The sequence below is a fragment of the Grus americana genome, chromosome 5 (genome assembly GCF_028858705.1).
Source record: "Grus americana isolate bGruAme1 chromosome 5, bGruAme1.mat, whole genome shotgun sequence".
NCBI classification, from domain to species: domain Eukaryota; kingdom Metazoa; phylum Chordata; class Aves; order Gruiformes; family Gruidae; genus Grus; species Grus americana.
Window position 1 is genome coordinate 20,861,530 of NC_072856.1, and position 22,127 is coordinate 20,883,656.

A 22,127-nucleotide genomic window follows, 5' to 3' on the forward strand; every position below is an offset into this window, starting at 1 on the left:
CAAAAAACAAAGTTACACGTATTATGTTTAATTCTACACTTCATTTTCTGCTGAGAATACAGAACGGAAGTGAGATGAAGGCAGATTCCACCATCTCATATGCAATCTAACAAATTACCAAAATACATTTGGAAGGATTTATTTGAAAAAAAATTCTTCATTTCTGTGAGGGTCAGAGATGAGCCAAACCATGGTGATCAGCTCACATGCAAATTCACCCACCCATTTCCACTAATGCTTTCACAACTGGTCATGTAACTCAAGCTCTTGCTCTTCTGGGCAGAGAGGGTTGGACTTGACATGAACATACTATGCAGCTAACAGTGGATTCAACGAATCCAACAGCACATGTTTTATGATGTGACTTCCGTTTCTACACCCCTAGACAGAAAAAACTCTAAATCTTAATCCATGGTTGAGTAAAAACACAAATACCGTAGATCAAAGTGCTATAGTTACGTCAACTATGACATTTTACACCTGTTTCAAAGAAATGGCTTATAAGTAGGCCGATTTATACATACAAGTTCATTGTGCTCAGACATTTCCTAACATTCTTTTATTAAAAACAAGAGCCAAAGATTGCCCTGATGCTCTTCATTGTTATAAAGCAGATTCTGAAGTATTAAGTGAACTATGTATGAGCAAAGAACTCCAACTGATCCAGAGTTTAAAACTAGGTTTACATTTCCTATTTTATTGGCATGGATGTGTTTCTAAACTTAAAAACCCTTCTGGCAAGTTATCTCAATTTCTTATGACAAAATTTCTCACAACACACAAATATTTACAACATATACATATTTTTTCAGTCTTTTACAACTGGTTCTTAAAAGACAAACAATTTATAGGTTACCACAGAACAAAAGCTGTGACTTAGTTGTTTTTAATTTCATAAAACTATCATAAGTTAAAGTGAATAGATTTTCTTTAAATTCCTTGTAGCATTTTACAAGTGCAACAGAAAAATATGAAGAACCAATTTAGGATAGCTGCAGTTCATTGGATAAATGTTGCCCGTTGTAATCACATTATTTCACAGCAAATTCTTGAAAAAATAAGCACCAATCATTCTTGCAAAGAACAATTTTATCTAAAAGTATTGAAAAGTGTTAAATACAAGGTGTTTAATTTACATAACAAGCAATAAATACACCATATCCAAACTTTTATTCTGCATACTGCTACCCTTGTACATATAATGTACTAAAAAGTCAGCAAATTGTCAACACCTTTTCATTTTTTTTCCTCTTTTTTTAAAGAAATCAATTTGACTTCCAACCAACGGTTTGCTACTATAACAAAGGCCACAAACAGTACGTCTGGGACAGCATACAGTGTTAAAACTGACAAACTCCAAGGGGGAAAAAAAACATCTAGCAAATAAATCAAAAAGCTGTAGATCATTGCTGGTGATATTAACATATACTAGAAAAACCTTAATATGCTGCTACTATGACTTTTTAAATTGTTTAGTCAAATATTGTAAGAGCAAACTAATACTCTTACTGATCAAAAATAATTACGTAGCCACACTGTATTGTCATTGTCCTGCATGGAAAGATTTGATGCAATTTCATAACTTTGCTTGAGCCTTTATTTTACAACAGAGCATTACCTCTAACTCAGAATTGCACATAAGAAGGCTATTAAAAAGTACAATAAAAATCTGCACAAATCAGACTTAAGAAGAGTCAGTATGCTGTACACTTTCTACAATATTACGTTGATAGGTGAATGAACAATAAAGAAGTGCTGCCACTAAGTTTTTCAGAAAGTTCTTCAGTTGAGGAATAATCAAATGGAATTTTCATTGGGTTTTTTTGTTGTGGGATTTTTTTTTTTAATTATTTTTTTTTTTAAAAATGACATCCAGGTCAGTTTAAGACCTATAAGCTTATGCATTGAGCCTTAAAGACTGATCTTCTCTCCTCCTGGAAGAAATATCAATATCTATTGAATCCTTGCCAACAATAAGCCTTAATCTCTTCGCTGGAGGAAGAGGAATAAAGTCATCAAATTCATCATCATAGTCATCATCATCTTCATCGTCCTCTTCTGATGAAGATTCATCTGCCGTTTCCTCTTCATAATGACCATAATCATCTACTTCCATTCTTGACTCCAAAAGGGAGAGAGTTTCACTACAACACACACCATTTTCATGAAGGTCCTCAGGGTATGTCCCTCTGTTTTCTTCCTCTCGTTTTAGCTGTATTTTTAATTTTGTTGAACTATTGCCTGATCCTGAGTTAAACCCATTATTTAGCTTTGCTACATATAAATTATTATCTTTTTCATGGTCTTTACTTAATTTGATACTTATTTTTGAGGAATTCATTCCATCACTTTCTTGGTCATTTGCCTTACTACTGCTATCATGGCGTCTACGAAGAGTCAGTTTAGGGATCCCAGAGCTATTTTCAAGGATAAGTTGTGCATCATACCTCGTGATTCGTCTTTTCTTTTTACTTTTTGCAGTTCTAAAGCTGTCTTTTGCTTTAAAATTGTCAGATGTTACAACAGAGCAGCCACCAGATCCAGACATACAGTCTTTATAGCCAACAGGTGTGTCCACCACATTATTCCTCTCTCCAAGTTCTGAATGAGAACTGATCAAATCTGGTACTTCATCTTTCACAGGCATATTGTGCGTAATATCAGTTTCTTCTATTTTTGAACATGGTTTCACAAGTTTTCCTTGTCGAGATTTCTTTTTTGACATGCCTGCATCATTTTTCTGGCACCTAATATCCCCTTTATGTGATGGTCCACGAGCCTCGTCACTTTCCTTTATCACATGAGAGTGCTGCTCTAAAATGTCCGATTGCGTTCCAGTCAAATTATTCTTATAGCTATCCAACATATTTGGTTCAAGCTTTATGTCAGAGGTCTCCTTCAAATTCATCCTTGTTCTCACTGACCTCCTTGTTATGTATGTGCAGGGTGGTATATCACCATGCTCATGAGCACCTTTCACAGAATTCAGTTTATGTTCTCTTGCTGCATGCCTTGTTAAGCATCCACTAGTGACTGCAACTTTGACTGGTCCCTCCAATTCTTTATCCTTTTTAATGGGCAAGTTTTTATACAAAACTACTTTAGGCTCTTTGAGAACTAAATTTCCCATTTCGAGCTTTCTAGAAGCATTCTTTTGCTCTGGCCTTTTGCACTGATTTCTCAACTTTATCTTTGAAAGTAAAGGCTTTGCAGGCTTTTTCAGTCTCTTTGGTACCCTGGAATTATTTATATGAGTTAGTTTAGATGAGGTAGAATTTGATGATGCTGGAATTCTTGATATAGACTGTCTCGTTAATGTTCTATTTTTGCTGTTCTTTTTTACGCCAATTGAAGATTTTCTGTTAGCTGCAAAAGAAAAAAGTGGATTTGTTATGATACTGCTTTATCCTGAACTTCCCACTCCCAAATACTGTAGTTATTTATTTTAAGAACTTCATCAAAATACGTGAAACAGGCCAGACAGTATGCAGTAAGGAGCGAGACTGCTTAACTTGTAACTCATACATGAAAGGAATTGTCAAACAAGTCAAAAGCACACCTAAATTTCAGGTAAACTTCCTTCACTGCTCCCAATATACTAAGTTTGGTTTTTTTACTGAATTTCTTCTACCAATTTTTTTTAAATCCGTCCCACATTATCCACAGTTTTTACTGAGTATTATTCCAGCAAAATCTGAGGATCAGCATACTCTAGTATTAACCCCAGAATTTTTTCATACAAGGGGAGGAAAAAACCCAAAACCTTAACTACAGTAATGGTTTCAGTTTCAAGTATCCAGTTCTGTTACCTACTGTGGTAAGCAAAGGAGTTTTGTCTGCCCAAGCAAAGCTGCAACTCTAAAGGTTTGTAAATAGTGATCATAAGAGGGTTTTGGGAAGTGGGGGGGGGGGGGTTTGTGTGTTTTTTTGTTTTGTTTTGTTTTTTTAAATATCACAGCAGCAAACAGGAGCCAGATGGAACCATAGTATTTTATGTAGCTCCAAACCTGTTTGCTAGTTAGGTCAAAGTTTAAGTTACTTACATTTTGCCTATACTGAGGGTGGAGGGGGTGGGGAAAAAGGAGAAAGTAAATAAATGATACTCACTACTCCATGAAGAGAAGTCTCTCAAGAGCATCAGAAACAAAAATCCCTTCCAATTTCTTCTGAGATTACTAACTGTGCACTTTCACTTCAGAATAGGTACCTGAACTATCAGTCCTGGATATGGAGAGGGAATAGCTGCCCAACTTAAAGGATCGCTAAAGGAGATTACTATTTGTTTAATAATCTCTAAGAGTATTTTTTTAAAAACTGTTTTCCTACAGAATGTAGATAACTCAAACTATGTGTTCTTTCCTAAACCATACTACTGCATGTGATATTTTACTGTATTTTGAAATACGTACATTATAGATAGAACTTTAACTGACATGTTTAGAAATACGACACTATTTCCTTTTGATATAAATAAAACAGAACAAGAACATACTATTGTTCTTGTAACACTTAAGGAAAACTGTGGATTTTCTATTTAAATTGCCTTCAGAGTCCTGACTAAATTACAGTTCTAAAGACCAGTATCTGAGATGCATCTCAACAGTGAGAAAGGAATTCCATCACAATGAAAATTTTTCAAGTTTTTTTATGAAACCTTTAATCCTGCACTCCAAGCTTTTCCCTTTACTTACTTGCATTAGCTTTTTCCTGAGTGGTATCTGCATCAGTGTTAGAGCTGACGGACTGGCTGTCTGAATTTTTGCTGCTGTCACCCAACTTTTTAAGTCTGTTCAATCGTTTATCTGTTTCTCTCAGTCCATATTTACTATTAATCACAGGAGTAGGTGCTGGCAATCCTACTCTTGATTTAAAAGCACCAGTTCCACGTCTACAAAGAAAGAGAGGACACAATGTAGTAATGCAGCTATTAATATAATCTTAGAACTTTGTTTCATACACAACAGTTTGAATCCCAGGTATGTTTGGATAAACAATACTAATAACCACTGAATTTATTAGCATTTTGTGGGCTGTTTTAATAAGAGATATATATACACACACTTATCTCATTTTAGTAAGATGCGCAGGAAAACCTTTCATTTGTTTCTTGCAAGAAGAAAAATCGCAAAAGCAGGTTTTCCTTGCTTTATGTCTATTTTAGTATCATTTCATAGTCAAATTATGCAGGTGAAAAAGAAATATGGTAGTTCAAAATACTACATATATTTGCTTAGATAACAACTTAAATTTTTCCTAATCACATCAGGCTAGTAAAAAAATGCCAGCTTCTGTTATAATGCTTGTCACTGCATCAGCAAGAGTTGCAAAGTACAGAAAATGGAATAAAATTATCACATAGTTCTGTGTTCCTTTGTTAACTGAAAGACTCAAGTATGAACCAAAGTGAAATGGCTGAGCACACCTAGAACTTTTTTCTTTTTCTTTTAAAGTAATCACAGAAAAGGATGAAGATTAATAATTCCTGTACTTGGCACTTCAACCACTACTACTAGGATTCCTTTGCTACTCCTTAATAATCCAGTATGCTTGCACTTCACAGAACTACTGAAGACAACTTCAGTTTGGATTCCAGTGCGTTGTACTGGAAGAAAATCTACAAAACATAAAAGTGCACCAAAAAGATCAGACAGTATCTCAAGCTCCACAAGGTTAATTATTATGCAGACACAATATTTGTTCTCAAGTTGACTGGTATTTGTTTGATATGGAACATTCTTTCAGCATTATTTTGAATTCTGCAAATTACAGGCAGCTTAAGATACTAGACTGAACTTAGCACAAGCAACAGCCAATTCAGGTCAGAAAGTAATGGTGCTATAAACAACCACAACGTCATCTTTCGTGCCCAATTGTCTCAGCTTGAACAGCAGGCTCACCTAAAAAGAGTAAATGCACATATGTAAAGATGTGTGCAAATTTTCTTGGTGATGATTTTTGGAGGCTTGGAAAAAAAAAAAAAAACAAACCCCAAAAATCTGCACAGTGCCAACCTTCCCACACCTCTCAAACGCACCTCACAGATTCTTAGAAGTCTCGCATTTTAACATCACAAATACCCTTTACAGCATAGTCAAAATTAAGTCACTTAAAGATTATTTTTTTCTGTGGTGTACAAAGCAACAGTTGCCTCATGTTGGTAAGGACTCATTTTTCCTTGCTCAACTCCCCTAAATTCAAATCTCTCACGTTTGATTGCTGTAATGCAGCCTTGTGACTGAAAAGCAGATTCCTAAAGTTAGAATTATGCAAATGTTAGCTTTAAAATATAACGTTTTCATGTATTTAAAACATGAGTATGACAAATTAGTGAAAATGCTCGGTTTGGGAAAATTGGTTTGTCCTGAAGGAGAAAGTATGTCTGTATTACATTAAAATCAGCAATCAAAGGAACTTGAGCAAAAAGAAACTTATCACTTCATGTAACAAGGGAAGAACAATCATGGTACCCATTTATTCAATACTAAACAGCTCCCAGGACTGAAGTACATTTTTCTAGCAGTCCTCTAGATAAAGTCTGAGACCGTATCCTTCACTTGGGATGATCTACCAACATCATATGAGCTTGGAGGTCCACATCAGAAGGTTTTCCCTTGAATTGCAAGAATTGTTAGTGACCAAACTAGCTAGTAAAAATGAAGATGGGATTATTACACTATTTGTATGTAAATGCACTAAGCTATTTCTCAGTGTTATTAATATTTTGTCCTTTATATTTTTTTTTCTTTCTACAGTTAGGTCAGACAGTAATAGAACTGTTACATGTTCTACGTAGTTCCTCTTGGAATTAGGTGAAGCTCTCACAAATTATGTTGAGCCTCCATGCTCACAGAAAGCTGACGTTTCAACATGACAAAAACCAACCACAAAATTCTTTCAACTGATTTTGTGAAGAAAGTAGCTTGGGACAGCACAGTTGAAAAAAAAATTGCTGCTATTGTAAGACAGACATATACAGGCAAGTACTATCCAAACCAGTAGATCTTTACAAATACGCAAGCCCCCAAGTTCTAATAACATACAGTGAAAACTACTTTGACCATTCCCAGCAGAAGATAACTTTAGGTCAACATAGAAAACACTGATGAAATCTGTTTTTTCTAGCGCAAAGAGCAGCAAAAGTTGGGGGGTCAGATGCTAATGGTCTTGTAGCAACTACAACTGCTTTTCCTTCCAATTCTACTTTATTCAGCACAAGTACTTTTAAGAATCTACATTTCTTTTTTGTTATTCTCATTTTGGGCTATCTCCAGAACAGAGAATCAGAAGAAAAACAGAATACAAGAGTTCTCAGGAAACATGACTATTTTCAGTAATATTAAAAAAAATCATTACAACAAATAGCTAGAAAGCAATTACAATGTGTCCAAAAGTCTGAGTACTTATAATCAAGGACTTTCGGTTTCACAAAATATATCATGAATACGCCCAATTCCATTTGAAACTTATTTACGTCAATGCATACCTTTCACAGGTGTAACATTCGCAGTATTCATTATTTTCTCCAAAAAACCCATCTCCATAGTAACAAGAGATTTCTTCTCCAGGTTCAATATCTCTTAGAGCTTTTACACATGCTGTATCTCTGCCCGTTGATACAAACTGGGGAAGGACATGACAAGAAGGGGAGGAATAAAAAAAAAAAAATAAAAAAAATTAAGCATTAAGGTTGAACACTATCCGAGTAAGAAAAAAAAAAAATGTAACAGTTGGGAAGGAAAAGGTGCAGGAACAATGGGAAAAAAACATGGGGTACTTTATTTATTTACTTTTAAATTCTTGCTTACCTTACAGTTAGGTCTGCAATCTGAAAAAGGTCCAAAAGATAAAGTCAATTAACTGTTGATAAGACCTGAAACATGAATAGTTGTAGATATCTAAAGTAAGGATTCACTCTGACTTCAATAACTGTAGAATCTCAACTAAACACTGGGAGTTATGTTAGTATTGCACAAAGCTATACATCAAAAGATACCTATTTTGATATAGTTTGGTTTCTGAGCTCTTCCCTATGCTATCACAAATGTTCAGTTTCCCTCCTCTTTAAGGTAATAGGATTTATCTCAAATCCTACCTGCTTTTCCTTCAGCATACAGATGAAACAAAATCAGATAAGCTTCTGTGCAAAAGGTTCAAGAAGGCATAAGAAGTTCACCTAAGTACATCACTGTTGACTAAATTCACAAAGAATTCAAGGTAACCCACAATATGCTCCACTAATTTAGCTGCCAGTTCCAAAGTTTCTGTGAAGGAAGAAGGCATCACTTCCTAGAGCCTTCCATGGGTTTCCCAGTTCACAGCCGATCAGCTCTGGTCTGGGAAAATCCCAACAGGATTTTGTCCTACAGTAATCCAGTATGCCAAATTCAAACATTTTCTTTAAGGTCCTGTGTGTTCAGCTCACATCAAACAACACTTCTGAGCAGAATTGCTTATGCACTTCCACACACTTCCAATACTTACTACTCACCATGATTGATAAATGCAGCAGGACCAAGCCACAGCTGTGCACAGTTTTTCCGTGTAGAATACATGACACTGAAGTCATTTTCCCCATGTCTCAGCAGCATGTTTTCTTCCATTTCTGATAGTTCAGCAATACAGCCCACAAGTAATTCTATTTTATCATTTCGTTTCCTTTAGTGTAAAAAGGGTAGCAGAAATAATAATGTATATGCAAAAGTTACAAAGTAATTTCACAAAAAGAAAAGTTGTCAATAACAGGAAGTGTTTTGTAAACCATTTCTCAACCCCTATAAGCTTCATGTTTTAATTCAGTTAGAGACAGGATATTAGGCTAAACAGACTTTTTATCAGACATGAAATAAATGTTTTTATGCTACTGTATAGAATCAATTACATCAATTCTGACAGACATTACCACCATTGTTTCTACAATCTCCTGAGACTGCAAGCAAGAAATTGCAAGAGTTCATTACTTCAGCTTCTACTGTTAAAACCAAAAGCAAGATTTTTTTCATTTGTGCACACTCCCTCCCCATCAGCACTTAAGACATTTTGACTTCCTCCAGCTGCTTGTTTGCATTTCCTACAGTATTTCCTTTGGCCAGAAAAATACAGCATAGTGAAGATGCGTAGAACTCCACGGCTTCTTAAAAAAGGCCACAATTCACACAAGATGTTTTCCTCTCTCATGTGTAGTTCTTCAGCATCAAGCTGGTTCTTGAAAGAGACCATTTGGGGAGTGAGAGGATGACACAATGACTAACAAAACTCAACAAAACCGCAATGCCTTCATGTACAGACAGACAATCTGCCATCATAAATACAGCAGATCAGAGGCAACGAATACTCAGCCTAGGAAGGAGCACGCAATTTCCATTATATTGCAAGGGCATTGTTTCCACTGATCCTTAGAGTAGCCATTCCGAATTTTGGGGAGATTACTCTGATGCAGATGAATATGGAGATACTAAATATACACGAAGGATACAAACTAGAAGCCAAGCCTTTCAAGGGGAAAATTCTCTCTTTTATAGAGAATGCTGAGAACTATCAGTTTTGAGTCTCAATAGTTCTCCAGATATTGACAGGGTTAAGAAGCAGCCCTTCTGTCTTGCTCTCTCTCAGGTCACTCAAGAGTTTGAGCATGAAAAGTTAATCAACTTTCAACACACCTAAATACAAAGCTTCCACCCCAAAGGATCAGCCAAGGGGAGAATTCAAACTGAAACCACCCCCCCCCCACCCCCCAAACTGATTATATCGTGGTTGTGGAACTGCCAGCTACAGTCATGAAGAGCTAGAAACTGGCCTCAACCTTCTTAAAGCTTACTCTCCTACACATTGAGACCATAGCCCCACAGTAACAGCATGCTTACTTGGTATGCTGCCAGCGTAATGTCTAGCCACTTAATCCTAGCCCACACATTATAGCATATCATCATCTCAGATGTGCTGTTACAAGTATGTACTGCCACAAAGCAAAACAAATATAAATTATGGGGAGAGGCGAGAGGGAAGGAAGGGGAAAATTTATTTTCAAATCTGAATTAACCCAGGCATCTGCTGGTGCTGCAACAGACACGCTTATAATGAAACTCAGATGTGCCAAAATGAGATGGGAGAAAATACACCGGGGTTCCAGCTTTGTGTTTCCAGAAGAGATTTATCTTGCACAATCAAAATATGCAAATAACAGCCCTCAGTTTCACAAAGGTGAAAAACTCATTTCCCCCACAATTATTTGTTGTATAATAAGTCCAGCATAATGTGATTCTTGACATGGTCGTGTTTCTCACAGGAGGCCAACAGCTCATGATTAGAGGAAAATAATTATCTGACTGAAAACAAGATTAAAAAAACCTTGTATACTGAAAACTGTATGGCTACATCCAAATATGCGAAGGAATGTCTACAGATGTGTGTATTGTGTGTTAAGTACTTAGCAAAAACAGACACCAAATGTAACTTGTAAGTAAAAATACAAAACTTTGTATTTCACTGCTTGCAGTTTTAATTCTGAATCATATTTTTATTATCTTTTTAGAATCTTTCAAAATAAATTACAAAATTAGAATGCAACAGTAAACTATATTTCTTACCATTCTTTCGTTGCAACAATTTTGGCTCCATTTTGCTCAGAAGAATACCGATTACAAGGCAGTATCTCAAACCCACTGTCAGTTGCAAACATTCGTAAATAAATAAATACCTGCAATGAAAGAAAAAAAGTACTTTTCTGTTACAAGCCAAACAAAAGCAGTGAGAAACTTTATATAAAAATAATGAAAGTCAGTGAACTGCACAAAAAAGACACACAAAAAATTGATATTGCAATGGGATGTTTGCTGAAATGCATTCCTGATTATAAATTTTAGCTATACGCATGTTAATCTTATTTCTTCAAGTGACCTGCAGCAATCCTGACAGGGATAACATGACTATCCAAAGAGTTTAAAAAAAATTAAAGATAGTACAAAATTGGCCCAACCAATGAAAAAAGATAATTTCTTCTTCAAGTCACTGAGTAGTTGCATTCAAGAACTCTTCTCAGATCTTTAAGGACCACCGAGACCTAACAATCTACATGATCCAATTTTATTCTTTCCAGTTCTGAAAAAGATATTACTTCCATGACAAATCTAGATACTGAATTCAGGGATTGCTGGATCAATTCTTTACAGTTAAAGTGTGGTTGTATTACTCAAAAAACACTTTGGGAAAGCAGAATTTGCTGCTTACTTTTTTTCTACACAACTAGATTTGATGCACTGTAAAGCAGGCCAAATTCCTTTTGGTTGTGTCTGAAAACAACACTCACTCCTGAAGGAGTGGTGTTTGGTGTGTTTTGGGGGTTTTTTTGGGTTTGGTTTTTTTGTTTGTTTTGGGGTTTTGTGGTGTGTTTTTTCTTTAACTACTACTATTTCCTTACAACTTTGAGAGTCAACATCCTTTATGCTATATAGAAAATGGATTTGGGGTGTCAAAAGTGGAGAGAGGGGAATAACACTCCCACATAAAACCCCTACACACAAAACAACTGAGGTATTTTGAGGTAGCAAAGCTTCTCCCTTTTCCTTTACCTTTCTTTGTCACACAATTTGATTTACAATAGCTGTAAGTAAAAAAAAAAAAACAAACCACCACAAACCACAACAAACACCACAAAACAAATAGAGGGGGGAACCCTTCCAAAGAAGGAAAGAAGTCCTTGAAACTCCCAGAAGTAGGTCTTCTCTCTTCTGCTTATGACTTAATCCAACAGCAAAAGAGCAAATGTGTTTTCCTTTCTACATGTCTATTAAATAAAAGGTACTGGTAAGTTAACTCAAAAAAAAAAGGGGGGGGGAGGGGAAAGCTAGTTGGGTTTTAAAAAAACAAAGGAAGTTTGTTAAAAAGCAATCAAACAAATAACATAGAGCAGTGGATTACTTTCCTTTACTACTGCTACATTCCTAAGAAATGTTTACATTTTCTTAGCCTTTCAACCATCTGAAAAAGCACATTAATTACAAATACACCTACATGTTCCTTGAACAACCTTTCCTGCATTTTGTTCTTGTTAAGAAAATAGTGCCGGGCCCAGTCACCTGACGTCAAGGACTTGAAGGCTTTTTCTAAGTGCTCATCTTTCTTGAAACGTTCAATCACCTCTTTTAGTTCTTCTTGCCTTCCTTTAATAGGTCGAAATCTGAAATAAATAATAAAGCTATTCCAGTCCACTGTTATTCATTTTCAATTCTTCCTCAAAGTCATTCACAGTGAGAGTTCTTTTGCTAGCCATATAAATATTTAACTCCTAGCATAAAGAAACTGACCATTATGTACTCAAATCACAGGACTTCATTTCCTGAGGTAATGGTGGAGGTGAGGTAAAGCCACGCATACTACTTGGAACGTCAAAACCCTCCATTCTGCTGAGACACATGATTTATTTATAAAAGAAATCTCTGATAAGATTAACCAACACAGAATAACATTTCACTGTTTTCAATGCCTATCATGTGGAAAAAAGCAGCTAAAGAACTAGTATAACAGAAGTATTACTGTCCTTACTTTCTTAATAAATTTACTTTAAGCCCTCTACAACCTCACATACTATACTCAATTTTTTAAATAGGGATCAAACAATTAGATAGTGCAACTGAAAAGACCAATTAAGAAATCTCAAAACAGAAGCAATGCACAACTATCTTGAAGAGTAATTTCAAATCAACTTTTGCTCAACCCAAATCCTTATTATTATATTGACAAATCCACTAAGTGGGTTTATGTAGATTGCAAACTTAACATTTGCATTCATATAAAACACACCTCAATGACTACACAAGAAGTATCTGTAAATAGTAACACACAGCATAGATACTATATCTGTGGAACACTAAAGCTCCACAAGTTAGTGCGATCATAAGAATTTTTCCCCAAAACATTTGCTACAGGAAACAAGTAGCTGAAAAGCATGGGTAGATAAAAATATGAAAATAAACCCCTGTACATTAGCAGGGAATTCTGTCTTCTTCCCAAAGCCTGAGATCTTCATATCTTCAACAGGAAAAAAATGGTTACAGAAAAAAAACTTGTATGACTACAAGAAGCAGAAGCTCCATTTCTGAGCTGCAAAACCATCAAGAGAAAGCAGAACGGCACATACCCATATATGCTCCACTTCAGGGCAGAGGTGGGGTGTGTGTACTTTTAAAGTGTATGACACACCCCAGGGGACTCTTCACAAGGATAAAAATTTTCTAGGGTCACGAGGAACAGTTTTCTACAGCTCCTTTTACAGCTCACACCTTTTGCTTACACAGCACATGACAAAAGTGTTAAACAAGCTAAGAGCTTTTGATTAAATCCATACGGCTAAGTCTCATTACTTGTTGCCTGAAGTGTGTTACCATGCTGATTTTATTTCCTCTTACTTACCAAATGAAGTCTGTATTTGGTGACAAAAGTAAACAAGGGGAAATAAATTCTTGAAGTTGATGGAAGGAAACTTCAACTCCCTCACTGATACCCTGTTTTTTAAATTACCATATCACTTGGCTTATCCTCATCTCAGAACACGGAACGTTGCAAGTAACTTCTCAGATGACTGAATAAGATTTGCTACTTCTATTCAACTTGTCTGAAGGAAACAAAATACCCTGTGTTGCACATCCCAATTTTATTTCACTTTGTAAAATAGTAAGATTTTAATAAAAAATAACTAATAATGATGAAGATTCAGTTTCCTTCATTAGAAGTAAAATGCTGTATTTACGCTCCTGATACAATAAAGACCTCCTAACAGCAGTATCAATTCTGGCAGCAGTGCAGGTTATCAGCATTCCATGCTACTGCTTTTACACATCATCTCTGCATTCTCCATCTCAAAAAGTTCCTTGTAATAGAATAACTAAGCAATTTTTTACATCTTTTTGAACATGACAAAAATTATCAGCATAAACCTGTGAGCTTTCAGAGAACAAGATACAGTAAGTAGTTTGAGAAAATATTAGGTAAGTTTTCTTCTGGCTAGGATAACATCTAACAAGATAGCAAGAGTCAGTCAAGACACAGATGTCCACTTAGAATTGTAGTACATACCGCGTCAAGAAGCTTCAAATCAAGTTCTTTAGTAAAGAATATACTTATATCCCCAAAAAGCTAATTGCCTAACAAGCTGCTGAGACCTCATCATGGAAGAAAACTCCCTGCAGACTACAGAGGACATGATTGTTATTATTTTTGATCATTATTATTTTGTCTCCCTCAACTTGCCAGTTAGATACAAGAAGAACATCTCCCAGTTCTCGCAAAAACAAAGACTTCTCCCAGATCTGACAGTCATAACTCACAGAGCTTCCTCAGACATTAAGGGAATTTAAAATGATACAGCCTGAACTGAACCTGACTAGTTTCAGAACAGGACTTGGTATCATTTGCAGTTTCAATCAGAAACAGTTTTCCCAACAAGGACCCAATGGTACTTACATCATGAGAACTGCAAAGCACACCAATATGCACAAACATGATAGATCAACATTTTGTTTAGATCTTTATCTGCAAATATTAACAGGAGGAAAAGTCACAGGATTTACAGCTAAAATTGGTCTTCAGCTATATTTATTCTTGCTGGTCTACATGAATGACTGCCCTCTCCGTTACATATTGTGTTATACATTGAAACGTACCTTTTTCTGTTTTAGCTAAGCGACATGCAGGAGCAAAGATAGGTGGAAAAACCATCACATTCAAAATTGCATTAGCATCAGTGCAGATGCTAAGCTTAAAGAGTAGCTTTCAAGACCTACAAAAAAAAGAATCAACACCCTGCATTTTCTAGCAACTAGAAACACATCTTATAGCCCCAAAGTGATGCTCATATTTCAGGTCTTTCACAACATACCATTCTCAGAGGCTGACCAGATGTCTACCTGACTAGCTACCCCAGGTAGCTCAGAACCTGGCCCCAATCTTTTAAAAGTCACCTGCATACCTCTATGGATCATATTCAGCAGCTGTTTCTATGGGTTCTTGTCTCAAGCATTCCACACTGCTGGTGGAATACCTTTAAATTGTCTAGCAGAAACTCATGTAGTATCATTCCTGAGAAGCAGAATAGTTAGTGTACGCCCAAGTCTTGAAAAGGCCAAAAAGAAGGCTGGAAACAGGAAGGAGGTGAAGAGATTGTAAAAGCCCCAAAACATTAAAATGTTAGATGAATGTCACACTGTATGCCAGGCATTTGGAACTTGAAACAGGAACTGGGTTTTTCAAAGAACACAAGTCTTGGCACCCAAGGGTTCAAAAATTAATACCAAGGACCTTCTGCAGCACCTCTATCAAAACATTGTACTGATATTTTTTACATGGTGACAAGACAGAGATAATGAGAAAGGACAAACAGGAATCCAAACAAGCAAGAAGTGTCCACAAGTACATGGAAAGATGCTGGAAACCAACATCATGACGTACAGCATTTCAGTTCAAGGGTTCCCAAACGAATGAAACAGAATGACACTTTGATCCCTGAGCCTGAGTTAGTGAGCTTTTCACAGCTCAACATATGTAAACTGCACCAAGAGCATATAAAGTTTATGAGCTAATCCCAAACCCTCATGAAAGTTTCAGTACTTTCACAAGTGTATCTCATATATATATATACTTTAAAAGGTACTTTCTGATTTGAAACACTGAAGAAGCCAGTGTGTCAAGAAAGTCAAGAAGTTGAGTGTTCCTCAAGAATTTGAGGGTCTGCTGACAGACACTTCTCCTAGAAGTATCATGAAATAGCAGTTTGTTCATTAGTCTTTCCCATGCACTACCTACCAAAGGGCCAATCAGTTTTGAGAAGCAAACTTAAATACTATCATTTTGGTGTTACGGGGCTTCCTCATTTACACAACATTAAAAAAAAAAAAAATTGCTGGAGAGTCTACAGTGACTGTTTTTGAGCACCACCATGAAGAGAGCCTGAAAAGACCCCACAGCTAAATGTATAAACACAAACTGAGCCAAAGAAACTGGCTTTTAAGTGTCAGTAAAATAGGAGATTAGATCAAAAAAGAGAAAGAGAGAGATAGAAAGAGCACAAGAAACCCAACAAAACAAACCAGCCAACCCAGTCTCTAAACAGAGTCAATTAAAATCAGAATTGTTTATCCAGACTTCCGGTTTGCTCCTATGAACAGTACCTTTATTACATTCCATCATGGAAACTGAACAAGACACTCTGGTGTTTGAATCTGCTCACAGGCACAGACTCCTTGAGCCACCCTACAAACAGCTTCAGGGGTCAGGTCTCATACAACATGGAGTCTGCTGCAAAACAGTCTGTTGTTAAAAGTAAGCTAAGAATGCAACACTCAGCTATCACAGTATCTTTAAAGAAATAATAATAGTCCTTCTTCCTGACAAACTGCAGAATAGAAACTTTTCACACTTCCCTGGGAAACATTTTTTTCCCCTAGTCAACAAGATCCAAAAAAGCTATGGCTATTGCAATTTCAAAATCAGCTAGAAGATTATCTTATCCCAGTTAAGGGCAAACTGAGGTGGTCTCAATAAAGAAGACGTAGGAAAATGGCTTGGGGAAGCAAAGCTCTTTCTCTCTCTCAAGTTTCTCTTACCTCGGGAATACTTAAAGAATCTTGAAACTCCAAGGTATAAAGCCAAAGGTCAGTGAGATGCTTGCCTATAAAGGAAGTTAAAGGAGAGTTTCTGGTAAGTTCAGAAGCACAGTACCTTGCTCAGTCTCAGTCACTGAGAGCAGTGAATTTGAACAAAAAGGATAAATTGATCCTGCAAGAGATCCAGTATGGAACTCTACACAGCGTACCTGTTAGACTTACACTAAAGAGTATAAAGAGTTATACTTCTAAACCTATTTCTTAACTTCTGACTAGGGAACATCAAGAAGAGTGAATTTGTCAAAACACAGCATCCCATTCGCCTCTTAACAGCACGCACTTTGTCTGGATGATATTTTTATTTAAGTGGCTATGGAAAGGCAGCAAGTTACTGTTCATCTAATACCAGAGATCCAGCACAAAAGCTAAAACTGCAAGGCTGTTAAGCATTCAAGATAGCACAACAAGAGTTGAATATCATCTACTTACAGTAAGTGGAAACAATTTATTTAGTTAACGCACATTTTGGCTTCCCCTCCACTCAACCCTGTAGGTATGAGTATCTTAAAAGCTAGTTACATAAAAATCAATTTGTTCTGTGTTTAATCTCCAGTGTTGTTATCTGGAAAAAAAACCTCACATTCTTTAAAGGCCAAAGTTCAAAATGGCATTTTTAATGAAGTAAGTAATCCACATTACTTAAATTTCTTGAACTGAAACTACACATGCACCAATGTGGTCAAAATTCCAATACAGCCTAGAATAGAAGTAAAAAAAAAAAATTGTAACAGCCACATAATTTCCTTCTTAATAAGCTTTTTTTATAATAAATAATTTTTTTTTTAAAAATAAATATGAGGAGACAAAAACCCCTAAAAACCCAACACTCTCCTTCATTCCTATTCTGACACTCCACATGGTAAATTTAATTTAGCAGTTACCATGACTACTGGATGCAAGCCACTCCATCTTTTGGAGACAGAACAGTTTTTATTGAAGTTAAAGGTGCAACTAGAAAAACTGTGTAAGAGTAAGGTGGTAGGTGTTGTTTTGGGGTGGCGTGGTCTGTTTTTTTGAGGGAGTTGGAGGGGGGGTGTTGGTTGTGATTTTTTTTCTTCATTCAAAACATTCAGCAGCAGCAGCACAGTTAGTTCCAATGTAATCACTGTGTACGATTACACACAGCGAAGGAAGACAACCAGGAACAAGCTGAGGACTTTACTGAATTAAGTTATCAGTAAAAATAAAAAAAATAGTGGAGAAAGATTTTACAGAAAAGTCAAACAAAATCATTTTGGAAAATACACAGACACTGAGGTCTGAAGAACATAAAAGCTTTGTTTTGAAACAGGGTATCACTACATAAAGAGCTGTGTATCTCTAATCCAGTATCTCCATAGTGCCACAACACTGAAGTTGAGCTATATGGCCACATAACCTTATTTAGCAGAAGCCACATGACTTGTTCTACCTCCAAACCCCATTCAAGATGAATTCTGAGCCCTTTAATTATTATATTGAAATGACCTAAGGAGCACGGAAGAGATTCAGCTCAGACCCATGAATGCAAGTGACATGGAACTGCTTTGTCTTTTTTGTCTATTGCTGTGACTGTAAGAGACAGAGTGACGTACTCTTGTCAAGCTGAGGAATGACTGATTGTTTACACCAAGGCCAGCAATTGCTCTTGGTGCAGTGTTGAGAGAAAACAGCTTTCTGTACACATCATCCCCAAACACTTCATGTTTGCTATGGAAAACATGGAAATTCTTAAAGCTTGGTCCTTTAGTCTCACATTGTCAGACAAAACCACCCACACCACACACCAGTTTGTAACTTCACTGAAAGCAGCAATATGGAGTTAGGAAACACCCCTAGATTCTCCTAAACCAGACTACAATGTGTTTGACTTCCTAAATCACTTGCAAACTTAGAAAGACATTGGAACTGCTGTCAGTATTCCCTAGCATGATGCTGGTGATTTAGGGAACCAGGAAACAACAGTGACTGGTAACAGTAGCAATACAATCAGGAGTCTGGCTTAAGGTTTAAATACTAACATTTATATGCAAGATAGTAAAGAGTGGATTAGCCATTAAGGCATGCAACTTCAAGATTCAGCGCTCAGCCTAGGGAAAAGCAACCGAAACCAAGAGATGGTAAGATAAGCAAGAATTCACTTGGCTTTTTACAAGTGTCAGTTTTAATCTCTAGTGTTAGACAACCTTCAACCTAGGAAGTAATAGCTTGCAAAATCAGTTTTGTTTTTACAAAAAGGACAGGCATGCAAGACTAAGTAAATCTTACAGCTAGGATAGCCATTGTCACAAAAAAAAGTCTGATATAACAGGATTTCTACAAGAAACAAACCCTCTTAGAACAGGTGTACTTGACAGAATAATACTTCCTAACACATGCACATGTTTTTGGTTTTGGGTTAGGTTGGTTGTTTTTTTTTTTAAATTAACTGCTAACCTACTATTTTGTCGAGATAAGAACTACCACTTTGATGAAAGAATGACAATGGTAAAAAGGGCCAGAAGCTCTGAAAACAACCTGCTTTCTCTTGGAAATTGAAGAGCATAAAAAAGTTGCTTTTGGATGAAGTCACTGAAGACATTTCCACAGCTACATTTTATGCTGTCCATCAAATCCCTGGTGACAACAAGATATTTCAGAACAACACTGGACAAATTCATTGGGAGATCAGACTGTAATCTTTTGAGAACTAGGCTTCAGCTCTTTCAGACATTATTGACTTGACAGCTTACAGAGCTAATAGCCCAATTCCCAAGACAGAGGACATTCAGGAATTGCAGGACCTTATTTTTTGGCTCCCAGAAAAAGAAAAATAACAATCATGTTCTTGTCTCCACTCTACCATAATATCACTAATTCAATATAAAGAAGATGAAAACAAAGATGTTCCAACAATAATCTTGATATTTTACTAGAATGTTATGAGTTTTCCTCTAATCAATATACTCCAGGCCAAACAAGAGGTCTTTACAAACTCTTCAACTAAAGGAATGAATTAAGTACAGAAAGTGCTTATATAGAAGACACACATTCAAAAATACAGACTTGGCTTCCAAAGGTAAGGTAAAGTACAAGTTCAGTAAGTGGTCATCAACTTACGCTGGGCTACTAGTTGCAAAAACACAAACCTCTTATGTGTTTCCAACAGCAAAGTAGAATGCTGGCACAATCACTTCCACAGTATGTCTCCAAACAAATCAGAACAAGGGAACAGGAAATACTGGCCTGCCATCATAAATGGTCATTTTATTTTAAGTGCACCTCAATGCATAAACTATATATGACTTCATCACACTGAAGCAGAAGATGCCCAAACAAATTTCTACTACAATCATGTATTTGGGTATTGGCATCTGGTATTTTGAAAATGGTCTAGTCTTTTCATGTTTGCTTTCCTCCTGCCTTCCCTCAAAGCCATACAACAACAATAAATCTCAGGAGCTCTAGAAAGACTACAGCTTACTAGATGGAAGGAAGATGATCTAAGTGACACAGCTACAGTAACAAGCAGATGACATCACTGTACCAAAAAGATAAAGAAGAACTATGCTGATGCCTTTATTTCATTGCAACAATAGAAACTCTCTCAACAGGACGGTATGAAAGAGGCAAGATGATGTGTTTCTGGTAGAAGTTGTAAGCCTCACCTAAGTATTTCCCATAGTGCTCCAAGATTATTAACTATTGTCCTTGAAGACTGCCTGTAACTGTTCTCCAAGTCTGAGAAAGGAAGAAATACATGATGATAGCCTTTGTGTAGTCTTTTGATTCAAATTAGTAATTAAAAAAGTATTTTAGGTGTTGAAAACATATCACTAGAAAACATTTATGAAAGTAGCTTCTCCAACTATTAAACAATGAATACATAATTTCCTTAGCAAAAAGTGTAGGAATTAACTACCTACGCATAACCTGTAGACTACCATTCATGCAACAAAACAAAAAAGTCTTTTGAGCAAATATATTTAGCTCATTTAACTACTAGAAATACAAAGACACTCCAAACTGAAGTGCAAGAGTATCTACCTAGACACTGTTTTGGGGATAATGTGCTATTATAACCAATAGCATGGATAGAACAGGAAGAACTCAAGCAATCCTCAAAGATGGCTGTTGCACTCTCCAGCATAAAGAAAAATCTCTTTGGAGTAAGTCTTTGCAGTTATTAGGACTACAATGCTGCAATTTCATGTGCAACTCATGCTGTCAGGTTATACTAGCAACCATTTATGTTACGTGACAACACCAATTAATCTAGCAGTCATTTCTGAAGCAATTAGCTTGTTACATACATACAAAAAACCTACTTAACTGATACTCTGGTTATGTGACTGTACTGCACAGGTAAGCTGTTCTTCTTTAAAAATAGCCACAGCGACAGTTTTAAGGGTTGAGCAGCCTGTTTCCCATGATGTGCTGCCTGGAAACCTCAGCTCTTGTTATTGTATAACAAGCAGCACACAATTCCTGTCCTTAGAAACTTATAATTTATATATAGCTTCTCCATTAAGCTAGCAATGGAGATCTTGCATGCAAACAAAACCCATAGAATATACTTATAATCAGTGGTGCACCTGTAAAACAGGAAGAAGCATGCAACATCTAAGCCCTAAGACCACACTGAATTTAGACCAGAAGTGTTCAGACAGGTGCTTAACAGTGTAAAACCACGTGTAATTCTGGTAAGCAAGTTCCCTGTGTGCACATTAATTTATCTTATACATACAGACATATCTGAGTAGCATTCCTTCAGCATGGGTCTGCAAGAACTTAAGATCAAGTGGTACCCAGGCAAATGAAATAAACAGAAAAGTCCCCAAACACTAACTTCTGTCTTTGAAGTATTTCAAGTAACAAATGGTTTAAAACTTATGATTAGTTAACTGTTTAAGCTAGGAAACAGTGTCGATTAACTACCTGTTCTACAGCATAAACACACAAGGGCTAATAGAAAGACCCATGATAGCATTACAAATGCACGCTGCTACAGAGCTCTGAGTTCCAGTCTCACATGCAACACCATTTTAAAGACAGAAGCTATTCACAAATTGCCTTTTTTCAGACTTTCATAAACATGCAAGAAATTCCACAGTTTTGCTCTGATTATATCAACTAAGAAGATCAGTTCTTTTCTAGAAAAATAAAGACAAGTTACCTAGTATTCATTTTGTGTGTCTGAAAACCTAAATAGGGATCAAGAACCAAACTAGTTGCTAGGTCATCGTTTTCACACAGTTCCTTGGCAGACATTCCAGAGGAAGGCACATAACGACTCTGACCCTCAAATCCTGAAGCACCGCTACCTGCAAATAAGAAAGCATAAATTAGATATCACTTAAGGAATGTTATAAAGCCCAGCTACACTTGGGAACAGACAGCCACAGGTTGGAGACAAAAAATATAGAACAATTAAGGAAGATGATAAAATATCTGAAGAAGCAGGAGCACAGTTCATTTTTCACTCTTGCTTTTGTTCATTTATGCAGCAACCAATGG

At 36.4% G+C, this 22,127-nt stretch overlaps 1 protein-coding gene across 4 annotated transcripts in view; it reads right to left on the bottom strand.

Annotated features, from left to right (window-relative positions):
• Positions 1 to 544: 544 nt before the first annotated feature.
• Positions 545 to 22,127, bottom strand: part of KMT5B (lysine methyltransferase 5B) — a 30,942-nt gene continuing 9,359 nt past the window's right edge. For 2 of the 4 annotated variants that reach the window (XM_054826917.1, XM_054826916.1), the window contains exons 3-10: positions 21,787 to 21,934; positions 12,007 to 12,172; positions 10,584 to 10,693; positions 8,489 to 8,655; positions 7,806 to 7,825; positions 7,484 to 7,620; positions 4,692 to 4,888; positions 545 to 3,366 (exon numbers count right to left, since the gene is read on the bottom strand). In XM_054826917.1, the coding sequence (XP_054682892.1) occupies positions 1,898 to 3,366; positions 4,692 to 4,888; positions 7,484 to 7,620; positions 7,806 to 7,825; positions 8,489 to 8,655; positions 10,584 to 10,693; positions 12,007 to 12,172; positions 21,787 to 21,934 (2,414 nt within the window). In that variant the 3' untranslated portion in view covers positions 545 to 1,897. Of the gene's footprint in view, positions 3,367 to 4,691; positions 4,889 to 7,483; positions 7,621 to 7,805; positions 7,826 to 8,488; positions 8,656 to 10,583; positions 10,694 to 12,006; positions 12,173 to 16,592; positions 16,658 to 21,786; positions 21,935 to 22,127 lie in introns of those variants that run through there. The other 2 variants (XM_054826919.1, XM_054826918.1) reach the window with 2 other exon arrangements.